The sequence below is a fragment of the Camarhynchus parvulus genome, chromosome 14 (genome assembly GCF_901933205.1).
Source record: "Camarhynchus parvulus chromosome 14, STF_HiC, whole genome shotgun sequence".
NCBI lineage: Eukaryota > Metazoa > Chordata > Aves > Passeriformes > Thraupidae > Camarhynchus > Camarhynchus parvulus.
This window is the reverse complement of record NC_044584.1, coordinates 2,300,344-2,314,892: the sequence shown is the minus strand read 5'-3', so window position 1 is coordinate 2,314,892 and position 14,549 is coordinate 2,300,344. Positions and strand designations below refer to the sequence as shown.

At 49.9% G+C, this 14,549-nt stretch overlaps 1 protein-coding gene across 1 annotated transcript in view; it reads right to left on the bottom strand.

The window, feature by feature from the left end:
• The window catches only part of SEC14L5 (SEC14 like lipid binding 5), a 41,520-nt gene extending 27,492 nt beyond the window's left edge, over positions 1-14,028 (bottom strand). Inside the window, exons 1-3 of the mRNA XM_030958284.1 lie at positions 13,968-14,028; positions 10,133-10,238; positions 8,193-8,268 (exon numbers count right to left, since the gene is read on the bottom strand). Of these exons, the coding sequence (XP_030814144.1) occupies positions 8,193-8,255 (63 nt within the window). The 5' untranslated portion in view covers positions 8,256-8,268; positions 10,133-10,238; positions 13,968-14,028. The remainder of the gene's footprint in view (positions 1-8,192; positions 8,269-10,132; positions 10,239-13,967) is intronic.
• Between the last annotated feature and the right edge of the window lie 521 nt (positions 14,029-14,549).

Below are 14,549 nucleotides of genomic sequence, written 5' to 3'. Positions count from 1 at the left end.
AGCAGCATCTATTGCAATAGAGGCACAACTGAGGGCCACAGCAAAGCTCCTAAAGCCAGGCCCTGCCCTGCAGCTGCACAAAGCCCTCCCAGGAAGCACCAACGTGCCTGACCTCCTGTCTGAGAAGAAACAATATCCCATTCAAGCTGTCCTGATGCAGCTTTCTCTCTCCTCTGCTGGGAGAAGTTACTCTGTGTGGAGCAGTTGGGGTCACCAACAGCACAAGGCTTTGGCTTTTACAAAAAACTGTGGAAGTGACACCTTATCCAGGAACCACTGCTTGTCACAGCCCAGTGGGGAGAGAGAAACCAAAAGGGGAAGGCAAGGAAGCAGAGATCTGGTGTGACTAACACCTGAAAGAGCAAAAACACAGCAGTCAAGTGTCACATCACACATTTACTGCTTGATGATTCACCCCAAAATCAAACAGGCTGGCTCACAAACTAATGGCTACTCAGAAGGACACTCTGTCATTGCCAGAAGCTGCTGTGAGAATTTATACAAACTGGCCATGATTCAGGGCCAAACTTGGGAAGGTCACTGTGCTCAGCACTTAAACAAGCCCACATATTGGTTGAGGTGTAAGAATTAATTATGATTCTAAATTTTACCACCTATTTTAGTCCCTGCTGAAGAGTTTATAATTTATCTTCTGCACCTACACATTCAGTAGAGAAGGGTCTTTCGGTCACTACTGGAAGATGAGATAAAGGTGACAGAGCAGAGCTGGGAGTGCCTCCCTGTGCTGTGCCTCTGAACTGGAGCTCCCTTCAGAGCTCAGCCATCTCTGTACCAGCCAGATTAAGCTTGAGACAAAACCCATCCTTCAAGGAAATAACCTCCATGCTGCAGCTGGAGAAAGTGAGTAAACCTGTACAGACCTTGGAATTAGTGCAAACCTTCCCCAGCCACACGTGGTCAGCACCATCCTGCCCAGCAAATGGAGTCTGAGCAGTGGCAAAGCTCTCAGAGACCTCTGCCCTCCCCACACAACACACTGAGGGTGATGTGCAGATGTTGCCAGCAGCTCTTCCATCAGTGCCTCCCAGAAAGCTCTTCCATCCTCCAGCAGCTGGGACAAGCAGCACTCACCAAACACCTCCTGCTCACTTGAGGGGAAACATCCCACACCACGGTCCCAGGAGAAATGTCAGCTCTTTCCCAGCTACTGCTCCCTCTCAACCTGCTTCATGCCAAGGGAGGAGGTGGCAGGGCCTGGGGCTGAGCCCCCAGTGCAGAGCCAGCCCAGCTGGCACACACAGCATCACCCCCAGCTCCTGCTGCCAAGTGCTGCTCAGCAGGAAGATGAGGGGATATTTTTAGTGTATCTTGACAGCAGAGTTTCAAGCCTTCAAGTCACACTGAAGTATCATGTCTTGAGTCAACACTAGATTATCTCTAAGTGCATAAAATGTTAACCCAGTAGCTTCTGGCAGTCACAGCAAACTCACCTTCCAAACATGGCAAAAAGTAGGGATGAGGGAAACTGCCTTCTTTAAAATATCTGGCACAGCCCATGGCTGCAGGCAGACCATGCACATCCAAGGGGGAATTGTCAAGTTTTATATAGCCAACAATCTATATATCAATAAAAATGTAATATATTAATGTATATAATATATACATGTATGTATATATTATATATTTATATTACATAAAAATGTAATATAATAAAAATGTAAAATAAAAATAACATATACCTATAACAATAACAATAACAAATCAATAAACAAAATATACAAATAAACACAAAATAAGCCAGATCCTGCTTTGCAGGGATTTCTTAATTTCTTAACTGCTTAGGTTTATTATCAAGACATTTCATGTCATGTGTGGCATGGCTTGACCACCAAAGAACACCTGTTTTGAAGCATTTTTCCCCCTTGCACATTGATTTTCTCTCCATCTCCAGGGCCCTGCCACCCAGCAATAGCATTTCAGGCAGTGCCTAAAAGTTGTGCCATTACTCACAGCAGCTGCAAAGCAGCTCCCAAGCACTGGACACACAGCAAAGCTCCTCCCTGTGCCCCCTGCAGCCACCCACAGAGAGGGCAGCAGGATCCTCTCCCCTGGCACTCCTGCAGCTGCTGCACTGAGAGCTCCACTCCAACCTCCCTGGCTGCTCTCTCTGTGCCTGCACTGCTGCTCCTGAGGATTCCAGCTGCCAGGAGCTGCTCTGCTTCTCTGCAGCAAATGCTCTCCTGGCTCCAGAGCTCACACTTGAAAGCAGAGGCCAAGAGCCAGCATCAAATATTTTAGTTAAGATTCTACGTTTCTTTATTTAAAACCAGGCTGTGACAATACCATAATAGTGACAACAATTTGGAGCCCCAGACAGGGCCATTCCAGCCTGCAACTCCAACCTGGCATTCAGGAACCCCCAAAGTGTCCTCTGTGGTGCATCAGTGCCATGGCACTGTAGGACATGGCACTGTGGGTGACCTGACAAACCATCTGCAGCACTTAGGAAGCAAGACAGCAGCAGCCTTTGAGGCCTGGCTGGGCTGTGAACACACACATTGAGCTGTCACTCTGGACAAACACACAGAGCTGATGTGATCCCTGCTAGACATCAGCCTGCTTGTGCATTGTACAGCTCTCACAGCATTTGTCTGCTCCCAGCACACCCTGAGCTGTTTGGGTGTTAAGTAGCAAAAGGAGCTCAGAGGTTCTGTTGCAGGAGCATCACTTCATCTGCCAGTGAAAAATCAAACCCTTGAAGACAACACAGCATTGGGGAGGAGAGCACACCCAGCACACCAGGATTCAAGCAGCCTCTTGATACATTCAATCTGCTAAAGGCAACAGGGAGAAGTCATTAAATAAAGCTACTTAAAATCTAAACACTTTAACACAATGCATGTTGATGCTGAAAAGGAAAATAAGTTTGAAAAAGTGTATGGAAAGCAGTCCTGGCTGTCAGGACCTGACCTCCAGCATTCAGAGCTTCTTCTCCTCCAGCTAAGCCTGACAGCCAAAACAGCAAGGAGCTGTTTTCAATTAGCCTGCATCTAGAAACCTCCTAACACTGGTGACCAAAGAATGTTAGGATGGTTGTGAAATGAGTGATGCATTTGCATTTTAGTTGTCCTGGATGGTGACTCTTGCATGTAACCCTGGGCCGGATCCTCAGCTGCTGGAAAGGAGCAAAAGCTTTGCCAGTGAGCAAACAGTGCAGAGACGGCTGAGGGATAGCAGTGAGGACCTCTGCCAAATCCAGTGACAATCATTGGGACTGCTCCTCAGAGTCAGGCACAAGAGAAAGACATCTCACATTGGGACCATGGATGTTTGCTTTCCATGGGCATGACCCTGTGTGCAGGACAAGAGAGTAGAGATGATGGAGAAGGAATCCTTCTGCTGCTTACTGCATGAGAAGTAAGTTCTGACTTGAAATAAACTTGCAGCATTTGTAGCTGAATTAAACTTGTCACTCAACTTGTTAGAACCTCTGACACTCAAACTATACTGAGCTGAAACAGAACCATCCACTGTTAATTTCCTGCTTTGTCTTACCTGTGAAATAAAGAACTGCAGGTCAACTAAATGTAAAGAACATTAGAGACCTACAAATCTGGAGATGGACTTTGGATGAGGGCACAGAATGATAGGACAAAGGGGAATGATTTCATCCTGCCACAAGGCAGAGTTAGATGGGGAGAAATTGTTCCCTGGCAGGGTGGGCAGGCCCTGGCACAGGGTGCCCAGAGCAGCTGTGGCTGCCCCTGCATCCCTGGCAGTGCCCAAGGCCAGGCTGGGCAGGGCTTGGAGCAGCCTGGGATAGTAGAAGGTGTCCCTGCCATGGCAGGGGGTGGGATGGGCTTTAAGGTGCCTTCAACCCAAACTGTTCTGTGATTCAAAGAACACTGAATCATCACTAAAACCAGAAGAGTCAGGGAGCTGCTTGGAAGTGCAGGCCAGGAGCTCAGATGTTGCAGCTTTCACTTGCAGAGCCAGGTAGGGGGCTCCTGAGCTGCCACAGGTCTGTCAGAGACTCTGAGTGATGCTGGAGATGAGAAACACTCCCCACACCTGAGAGGCACCCCAGAGGAGCCACCCCCAGCCACATTCTGGCTGCAGGAGCAGAAATGGCCTGGCCTGATGAGCAGCACTCAGGCAGCACAGAAGCACACACCAAGGCTCCCGTGTGTGTGTGCAAGAGCTCAGGCTCCCAGCTGCACAGATATGTGTCAGCACATGCCCTGGGCAGCACCAAGAAATGAGGTCAAGCAGAAAGCAGCACTGACTCACATCAGGCACATGTGGGGCTCCACGGCAGTTTTGTCTCAAGCACAAAATACAACTCACAGGCAGCGGGAGCTGATGCTCCTGCAAACCTCCCAGTGCCTGATCTTTGTTCTTTTTTCCCCAAATCATGACTTATTTTTATATAGTAGTGCAGAAAGATCTCTCTCTTGCAGCAGAAACCATAAACTGCTCTTAGCAGTGAGAGCTGAACATGAAGTGCACTGTGGCAAGACGAGAAAATCACTGACAAGTGTTGTCAGAGATTTCTCATCTGCACCACTAATGCAGCAACTGAAATTATCCATCACATACAGAAGACCCTGTAAGGTCTCTGGGGGGTTATTCCCAACCTGTAGCTTTAGGGACCTGACCCTATAAATCCCCTAAAGTGTGTGAAAATGGTCAGTGCCAACCTTGAGCGTGAAGGGCTGAGGCACTACTAAAAACAACAGGAACACAACTCCCTACCATGTTCAAAGCTGAAACCCTCCAGCCCCAGCCATCTCATCTAACCTAATAATTCACTGCAAATAACATTAAATATGCAATCTCTCTCTCTCTTGGCCGTTTCCTGCATGTAGGACTCATTCACCCAAACCAAATTCTTCTCCCCAGTACATCACAGAAGGCTCACAAATATTTGTATCACTCATATATGGCAGAGGGACCTTTCCTTCTGCATTTTTCATTCATTATAACATTTTAAAAAAATCCCTTTTAGCTTTCCAACTACAACAGAAAGAAAATGAAAAGTAAGTTTATACTTGGGAATTTTCTTGGCTGTAAGATAAAATTAGAATGCAATGTCAAATCTACTGATCTAATTGAAGGGAAGACAAGATGAGGCCCAGAGAGGCATGGACAATCCACTGGAGGAACAGGTCCATTTAAAAGAGGACAGAGATGAAAAAGATAAAATAGAAAGGAAAAACATGACAAGATAACAAAGCCTAACAGAAGTCAAGGTTCTTTTCAAGTATAAGGTATAAAGGTGTCAGGCACTGAATCTGTGTTTGAAGAGCATAATACTTTTGATCCATTAATGTGAATCCAAGTTAGGAACAAAGCAGGTGGAAATGACTACAGTGACCTTGGACAGGTGTGGAAAAAACACCCTTTGCTTAAATCTGCTTTAGAAGGAAGGACAAGAAAAAAGCAAAACATTCAGAACTCCCAAATGTCAAGAAAAGACTTGTTAAGCTGATTCCCTTTTACTTCCTCAGATGCACAGAACTGGCAAAGAGAGCAAGGAGGGGAATGTTCTTGCAAGGACTTGGAATACACGTCAAATCTCCTGCCTGCAAATTCTCCAACCCAAGCTGAAGGAGCATTAGCAAAGGGCAGAGTGTAAATCCAGAGACAATTACCCTGACACAGGCAACAAAGGTATCACAGGAAAAGCCCCAGCTCATCCCTGAGCACAGCCTCAGGCACACACATGGCCTCTGCACAAGCCCAAGGACAGAACTCCTGTTCCTGGGGATGGGCTCCACAAAGGGCCTGGGATGTGTGTGAGCCCAGAAACAAGGAACTGCTTGCCAGATTTGGCAGTGACAGCCCTATTTCTGAAACTCTATGTGAGCAAAGCACACCCACTGCTTTCTAGTGTCCAAACACTGGAGGTTCTGAGGGAAAAATACTTTTCCCAACTTACTTCCTGTGTTCTGTTCAGGCTGTGTTGTGAGGGATGACCCTTCCCAGTGAGGAATTAAGCACAAGTGTATCAGGCTGAAGGGTGCCCAGAGAGCTGTAAAACACGGGGGTGTCTTGAGGTCACCCTGCAACCTCTGCTTCCCTACCACGGCCTGAGACCTCGGCACTCCAAAGGTTCCCACACAGCATTTGAGGGGAAAAGATGAAAGCAGCTGAATCTCAGTGCTGAGGAAGCTGCTGTCAGATTTGTGGTGAAGGAGATTAACAGCAATGCCACGTGCTGAGGAGCAAAACAGCTTCACTGCACACCCACTCTTCCCTGCAAAACTTCCAGCAACTGACAGCTGGTACCCGACAGCTCCGTGAGCTCCGTGAGATCCGCGCTGCCTCCACACACACGGGAGGGAGCCGCCGTCTGAACGGTGGCACCCAGCTCAGCCCGCACCGACCACCACAAGGCTGAAATGCTGCTTGACAACAGCAGAACCTGCTGGGAACACAGGATTTTCACAGGACATCGGGGGGAGCTAAGGGGTCTATATTGTGCTCCCTACTCCACAGCACAGTCTGCTGGGTGAGCCTAGAAAAGGAACTTGCTCATAAGGAAGAGGACTGACAACTTTGCTAAGATTTGCTGAACAATAAGGGATGACATTTACAACCCCAGCCCTCAATTCCCAGGGAATTTTAAGTTCTGTTATGCTGAAAAACTGAAAGCAAATAAAATTAAACCACTGCAGAATTAAGCCTACCAGCCCCTGGCCTTTAGGCATGTGCTAACAAGCTTACAAAGGATTTGTCTCAAGGCAGCCCTCCTCAATTAGCAGCCAATCGACTGAGGAGCATCTGGCGGTAGCTTTATCCTGGTAATAGACACAACAGGAACGTGCAGAGGTGTGCACGGAGCAAAGGCTCCCAGGATCTTCATCACAGGCACTGGCGTCTTATTCTCACACAGGATGCACTGAGAGAGCAAAGAGCACAGCCAGGAAAGCTCCACTGCCAAAAACATCAGCCCCAGACTGGTGAGGGCAATTCTGTGGCACGTTACTGGTTTAGCTGTGAACAGACATGGCCAATCTGGGCAAGACTGGGGGAAAAAGGGGTGGATTTGGGAGGGAGCTCAACTGTCAGCAAAAGCAGTGTTCATCTGGATGATCAGAGAGCAAAGTGAGCAGCAACCACTCTCAGCTGCTGCTGCCTTTGGGGTCCCTGTTCACAATGAGGAACAAACTCAGTTCCTCAGATGCCCTCAGTTTTAACTGTTGAAATAAAAGGTTGGGGGCTGTTTCGGATAAAACAAATCTTAAGGCATGCATTTCTCAGAAATCTTGAAGAGGCCACATTGTCAAGAGGAACTCAATAGAGGCTCTCCCTTCCATTCATGGGAATCACATCAGCTGTCTGCAACAGCTGCAGCTTCCCATCCTCATTCTGGGCTCCCATAAACTAAAGGAACTGGGAACAGGCAATGGAGGAAGCAGCAGGCTAGAAGTGGCAAACACCAAGCCTGGGGATTCCTTCAGCTGACTGAAATGCCCAGTAGATTATAAAACAAAACCTTGCAAGACTCCATAAGCAAGCTCCTCTAACAACACCCAAATGCTGCCCTTGAAATGCAACAGCAACCCTTTCAGAAGGGTATTTGACTCACACCTAATTGTGACAAAGTCCAGAATATTGAAAAGAAACTCTGCCTAAAGCAGCTCCCATGGTCAACATCAGCCTTCTGCATCACCAGTGAATGAACTTCACTGACAGCCCTCAAGCCCCTTGTGGAAATCACAAGATTTGGAGAGAGGTCTCCTGACAGTTCAATCACAGAGTGGATGGGGAAGAACAATACAGAAGAATTTCTCCAAAGATTTCCATCCTTTAACCAAATCAAAAAGCTCAGTATTACTCAGAATCCAGTTGTAGATACATCCACACTACAGTGCTGATTGGGATCACAGCTGGACAGATTTTGAACTGAGTGGCATTTGGTGATATGGCAAAGAAGCCACAAACTGACCCTGCCTAACAATGTCAATTATTTTTTCCTTCCTTGTCAAAGAATAATTACATAAGGTTGGATTTTCTTGTTTGGCTTTTTTTTTCCCTTCTAACAACTAAGCTGCCATTCTTAATGCAGAGATACTGATCCTTATTTTTCTTGGAAAATTGGAGGAGGGGAGCTGAGGCTCGGTCCCTGCAGCAGGACTGTCACAGACATCCAGCCAAACCCACAGTCCCCCACCTCCCCCTGGCCCTCAGCAGCTGGAGCAGGGAAAGTGCTGAGTGTTACTCACTGCCATGACGAGCTCAAAAGGGTATTTGTAGACCCGAACTGGGGACTGGTATTTCTGCACCATTTTTACCACACACCTGTAATAGAGAGAAATTGGAACATTTTAGATCCCCCACATCAAGCAGTGCAATGCATTCTAGATGATTTTTACAGACCTTACTAGAAGTTGTAGCTCTTTCTTACAAATAGAGAGGAGATTTATTTATTAGGTAGAATATCTTGCCTAGTGAGTGGCAGAGACAGAGGCAAGTCTCTGCAGTCCCAGTCCAGAGCTGTGCCCAGCATCCTGTGCTGCTTGCCAGCACTACTGCAATAAATTCAACTTGGAGCTCCAACAAAACTCACAATAATTAAAGCACAGTACAGAGATGTAAAGCCAGAATGAATTGTACTCTGGAGAAGGAGCCTCTCTTAAGAACCTTACAGAGCCTACACAGCAATTCTTCCCCCTACCCCCCTTCCCTACATTATACCTGTAATCATGAGGGCAAAATCTTTCTCATTGAAAGCTTTCCACGGCTTCCCATACCTCAGTGTTTTAAATGCTTTTGTGCACAAAGTAGGATTCAGTTGTTTTAGCTCACTGAAAGGAAGGAAAAGGAAGCAGCATGCTGAAAGAACATGCCTGATGCCTAAGCTGGCAATCACATCCCACTGCCTGGATGCCCACTGTTCCAGCTGAACTGAGGCAAGAACTGCAGGGAGCAGGAACAATCCTGTCCTCAGCATTTCCCTGCTCCCAGCCACCTCTCACTGTCCTCATCAGGATTCCTCCCTCAGACTCTCCTGCCTGGGTTTTAACCCTCAAACATGCACCAATAACCAGCATCTCAAGGGAAGTGCACAAATCATTATAAAAAGCATTATTAGGTTGTTTTCTGCAATTCCTTTAGGGATTCCTTTGTACTGCTCCTGCCAATGCCATCCACGAACATCAGGACACAAAAGGCTGGATGGCTGGTTGGAGGCACTGTGCTCATTCCACCCCACTCAAATTCCACTGCTGAGCAGACACAGCCCTGGGCAGCGTGACGCAGTGTAGCGCTGAACTCAACAGTCAGAGCACTCAGACAACTTATCCCTGACATTTTCAGCCCAAAACCCGAGGTGAAACATGAATAGGCAATAGAGTCTCCCTCAAAAATTGCTGCAAGATGCCATCACACTGTAAAATCTAGGCAAGGGCAAGGGAAAAAGGACTTGAAAAGTTTGAGTACCTGAGAATGGGGGATTTTTGGAGAAATAGGGCCCAGTGATCAGACAGTTCCTCTGCAGAGGATCACATTACCCAAGCAGCAAAGGTCAGGGCTCGCTGGATCTCTCAGTCTCAGCGGGGCTAAAAGCCAGTCCATGCCAAGCCAGGCAGTGCAGAGAGAAGCTCCCAGCAGAGCATCCAACCCAGAGTGCAGCAAGAGGAGCAGCACAAGCACATCCCAGGAAGCCCTGGCTGCTATCAGGTATCAGACACCCGAGCCAAGAGGCACAGAACAGGGCACCTTGACCTGTAACAGGATTAGGCTGGGCAGGGACCCTCCTGTGAGCACAAACAGAGCGGGAGAAGACTCCTCAAGCAGATTTAGCTGGGATCTTGCTTATTCTGACCTCACCTCCTACACCAGGAATTCCTGCACCTCGGCAGGAGAAGGTCAGAAACCTCCATAGCAGGAAGGCTCAAGACAGACCTGTCTAGAATCACCCACAGAGGCACCTGCCACAGAACAGTGGGATGGCACAAGCTGTAGCTCAGCAGCCATAACTGTGCTGCCTGGACAGAGCCACTGCTCCCAGCAGCTGCTGGACCTGACTGCCACAGGTTTATTGCCCCTGTGCTCCTCCAGCTGAGGGGAGGCTGGAGAAAAGAGCCAGTGACTATTACACCCATGGGAAGCTGTGGAAGAATGACAGCTGATAACTCACACCTGCCCTAGAAATCTTTCCTACCTCGGGAGAGTGCAGTGGCAGCAGACTTTCTATGCCCTCTCCTCCAAACAGAGCTGTGAGATGGTCATTGTGCTTCTCAAAGCAACAGGGACTCCCGCTATAAGTCCTGGAAAAAAAGAAAAAAACCATCAGAAAAGGCAGTGAAAGGTGGCTGCTTGGCACACCCAGATGAAGATGATGATTAGCACTGATGAGGACAAAGAGTCCCAGGTGTTACCATTGGGCATCTGGGCCATATTAGCTCAAGAGTGCATCTTCCCAGGGCTTTAACACGAAAGACAGATGTGTTTTAAAATTCATCTTGTGTTCCACTCAAATTATAAACAGGTATGTTCAACCACCAGAAAGAAACCACCCAACCAGAGAGTTTGTCTGCTCCTCAGACATCCTCCCAGCTCTACAATGGCCCAGGAGACTCCCTGCTCAACCTCCCATTTGCATCTGGCTAAAAAAACACATTAGGGAAGGCAACTCAGGTGAAGAGCAGTGACCCACTGAACTGCAGCATGACCACTTGGAAACCTCAATCCACAGGTGGAGACACACCTGGAGCATCCATGGGGAAACACCAGGAAAGAGGCTCAATACCATCTGGCCAAGCCCAGAGTAGCTGATAAAAGCTCAGAGGTTGGAGTCATCAATGCACTGAAGCAACAAATCTGGCTACTAACAACCACCCCAATAATAGCAACCCAATAATAACCATCCCAAGTAGATATTTAAAGTATTTCAATTCTTGCACAGCTGAACACAGCAAACAGCAGCAGCCACCACATTTCCCAAAGCATCCTGTGACACGCTGTGCCAACAGCACTGAGCCCTGGCAGCCTCAGCCCCCTGGGCACCCCTTTTGCTCCAGCCCACACAGCAACTCCTCTGTGAGCCAAGCAGAGAGAGCTCATTACAAGCTTGGGATCCACCTGCTGGGTGCTCCAAGGAAGGAGGTGACAAGAGGAGGGATATGGACCCCTGATGGCACCTGCTGTAACTCTGGGAGTTACAGAATCCAAAGAAAGGGATTCTGAAGAAGCAGTGGTGCACCCCCAGTGTGCAAAGCTCCCCCAACACAGGAGCCAGGCAGGAACACACATCACTACACACAGCAAAGGGACAGGCAGTGACAGTGGCTGGGTGTTTCCTTCTCATCCAGAATCAGCCACTGTGTACCTGAGGGATTTTCCATATGCTTGACTTCTATTATTCTATTTGTAGGAGCAGCTTACTCAACAGAATACAGCCAGATGGTTGGCAATCAGAAACTGAGTGTCTAAATTAAATACAGAAAAATCCCTGAACCAAACCCCCTGCCCCTGCTTCTCAGCCAGGCACAGAACTCGCTCAGCTCCTTCCACACTGGTGCTGCCTGTTGGATGTGGAACTGGCAGCAAGTGACTTTATTAACTTCTCCCACCTGTGGTGGCTGCTTTTCATCTTGAAGAGAACTGAGCAGCTTTTTTTGTTTTGTTTTTGACAAAGAACTGCTGAAAATAGCAGGATTCTTGACTTCCTCAAATACCATTACACCACGTGAAAACCAGCTGTGGCACCCAGCTAAGCTGATATTTCCAGTTAGAAAAGGGGAATCCACAGGGCTGCATTCTTTCCTCCTGCCTTCTAGAGAAAGGTGGAGTGAAAGGTGTGTGACATTTCCTCTGCCTGGGGCCCCTTTCACTTAGGGAGATATTGTAATTGATGCTTTACACACAGAATAACAACACAGTACCAAGCTGTAGGATATTTATTAGAGATTTTTCACCTAAGAACTTAAGAACAAGTCTCTTGAAGCTTGATATAAGGAAGGCTCAAGGCAGAATGGCACCAGAATAAACCTTTACCAGTTTTTAAAAGCAGACATCTGCTCAGGCAGGGCTTAATCTTGCCCCTGAGAAACACCTCTGGAGCAGGTGAAGCAGCATGGAGGGTGCAGGTCACTGTGCTGAGGTGGAGCCTGGGCACCGCTCCTACACCAGAGGTACCTGGAATCCTGGCATGGATCAAAACCAAAGGCAAGCAACACAAACACCCAAACAACAACACTGATACATTCCTGACCACACAATAAGGAAGTTTTTTTGGCTGAGGGGAAGAAGGAAACGGAACAGTGTCCAGCACTCTGCTGTCAGAGCTGTTTCTCTTCCATGTGTGTATCACAACAAGCTCCATGCCCAATATTGCCACACATCCATCTCATAAGGTAATTTGCTCACCAAAGAATCACCATGGAACTTTTATGCATAGCAATACATTAACTCCCTGATATGTGCCAGCTTGCAGCAGGAGATAAGCATTCCTGAAGTAAACTCCTTATTCTTCATCTAACTACTCCACAGGAAGTCATACCACATCCATTTATCCATCCAGTGTAGGAAACAGTTCAATTCTCAAACAAAACTTAAGAGTAGGAGACATAGAATCCTGGAATGGTCTGGGTTGGAAGGGACCTTAAAGCCTATCCTGTTTCATCCACTGCTTTGCACAGGGACGTGTTCCACTCTCCCAGGCTGCTCCAAGCCCCATCCTACCTGGCCTTGAACATTTCCAGGGATGGGGCAGCCACAGCTTTCTGGGCACCCTGTGCAAAGGTCTCATCACCCTCCATCCCTTGTCCCCAGTCCCTCTCCAGCTCTCCTGGAGCCCCTTTAGGCCCTGCAAGGGGCTCTGAGGTGTCCCTGGAGCCTTCTCCTCTCCAGGTGAGCACCCCCAGCTCTCCCAGCCTGGCTCCAGAGCAGAGGGGCTCCAGCCCTTGGGGCATCTCCATGGCCTCCTCTGGACTGACATCAACAAGTTCACATTCTTCTTCTGCCAAGGACCCCATGCTTCAGTTTAAATCAAGAGCAGAGCCAGGCAGAAGCTCACTCGACAGTACAACAAAGCACCAGCAAACTGTTTCAGCGTGCCTTGAGTTAAGTCTGCAGCTGTATTTTCCTTTAACAGAGGCTGGCTGTCATCAGCCCCACCAGACAAGTGGTGCCATCAACACAAGCACCTTCTCACCATCTACAGACCAATTGTACTGCTTGGAGGAGTTTAGCCAAGTGACCCAGAGAATATACGTGGTTTACCTTGAAGCTGACTTGAAAACATGGAATCACAGAACGGTTTGTGTGGGACCTTAAAGCCCATCTCGTTCTAGCCCCTGCCAAGGGCTAGTTCTAGCCCAAACACCCCAAGCTGCTCCAAACCCCGTCCAGCCTGGCCTTGGGCACTTCCAGAGATGGGGCAGCAACAGCTTCTCTGGGCAACCTGTTAAATCCATCAATGCACTTAACAGCCATTGATCAGGGCCACCCTTTGAGTTTACAAACACTTCAGGGCGAGTTTCAGGGTGGATCTGTTAACCCTGAGCTCGGCGTGCCCGGCTCTCCGGAGCGGCCGGGGCTGGTGCCGGGGTCCCGCTCGCAGCCCCTCCAGGCTCGGCCGCGCCCGCCGCGCTCCCCCCGGCACCACCGACCTGACAACTCCAGACCCGCTGCATTTTGTCCTTAGACCCCACGGGATCCCCCGCCACCCCGGTCTTCACCGGCTCCTTCCCTGATCCCACAGGATTATGACCAAAATTTCCCTCTCGGCTTCCCGTGTCCGAAAGAGAGCGGCTCCCGACGCCCCCACACCCCCGCACCGCCCCCGCTCCGCCGCCTCACGACGCGCCCGGCCAGGCACGCGAGGCAGGAAAAGCCTCACACCCACCCCCCCTCCCGCCCCTCCCTCACACGGCGGCGCCGAGGGACCCCGGAGAGCGCTGCCCACCGCGGCCGCCTCCCGTACCCCACACCCAGATTCCCAAGCCCATACCCCGGTTCCCGGCTCCCCTCCCGCCCGTCCCGCTCCCCCTCACCGCGGGCGCGGCGCAGCCCGGCCGGACCCATCCCGCTCTCGGCGGCTCCCGCGGCTGCGGCGGCCCCGCCCCCTGCCGGCCCCGCCCCCGCGCGGCCCCCGCCCCCGCAGGGCGCTGTCCATTGTGCTGCGGGGGCGCGGGCAGGCCCCGCCCCCCGCACGTGCGGCCCCCCCGCGCCCCCCGCCGCCATCTCGCTGAGGGGCGGGCGGGTCCCACCGTGAGGGGACAGCGCTGCCCAATGTCCTACCGAACCCTGCCCTTCCCCCTTGGCCTGTCATCCCATCCCCTGTCCCAAGTCCCTCTCCAGATCTCCTGGAGCCCCTTTAGGCACTGGAAAGGGCTCTGAAGTCTGAGTCTCCAGCTCTCTCAGGCTGACCCCACAGCAGAGCTGCTCCATGCCTCTGGTCATCCTGCTGCCTCCTCTGGACTCGCTCTGGCAGCTCCGTGTCCTTTTTGTGCTGAGGACTTCAGCCCCGGGCACGTCTCCAGGTGAGGTCTCGTGTGGGCAGAAAAGGAGAATAACGAGGGCTGTGTGTGGAGATGGGCTCACCCCACCCCACAGAGGGGTCACAGCAGCAGCCC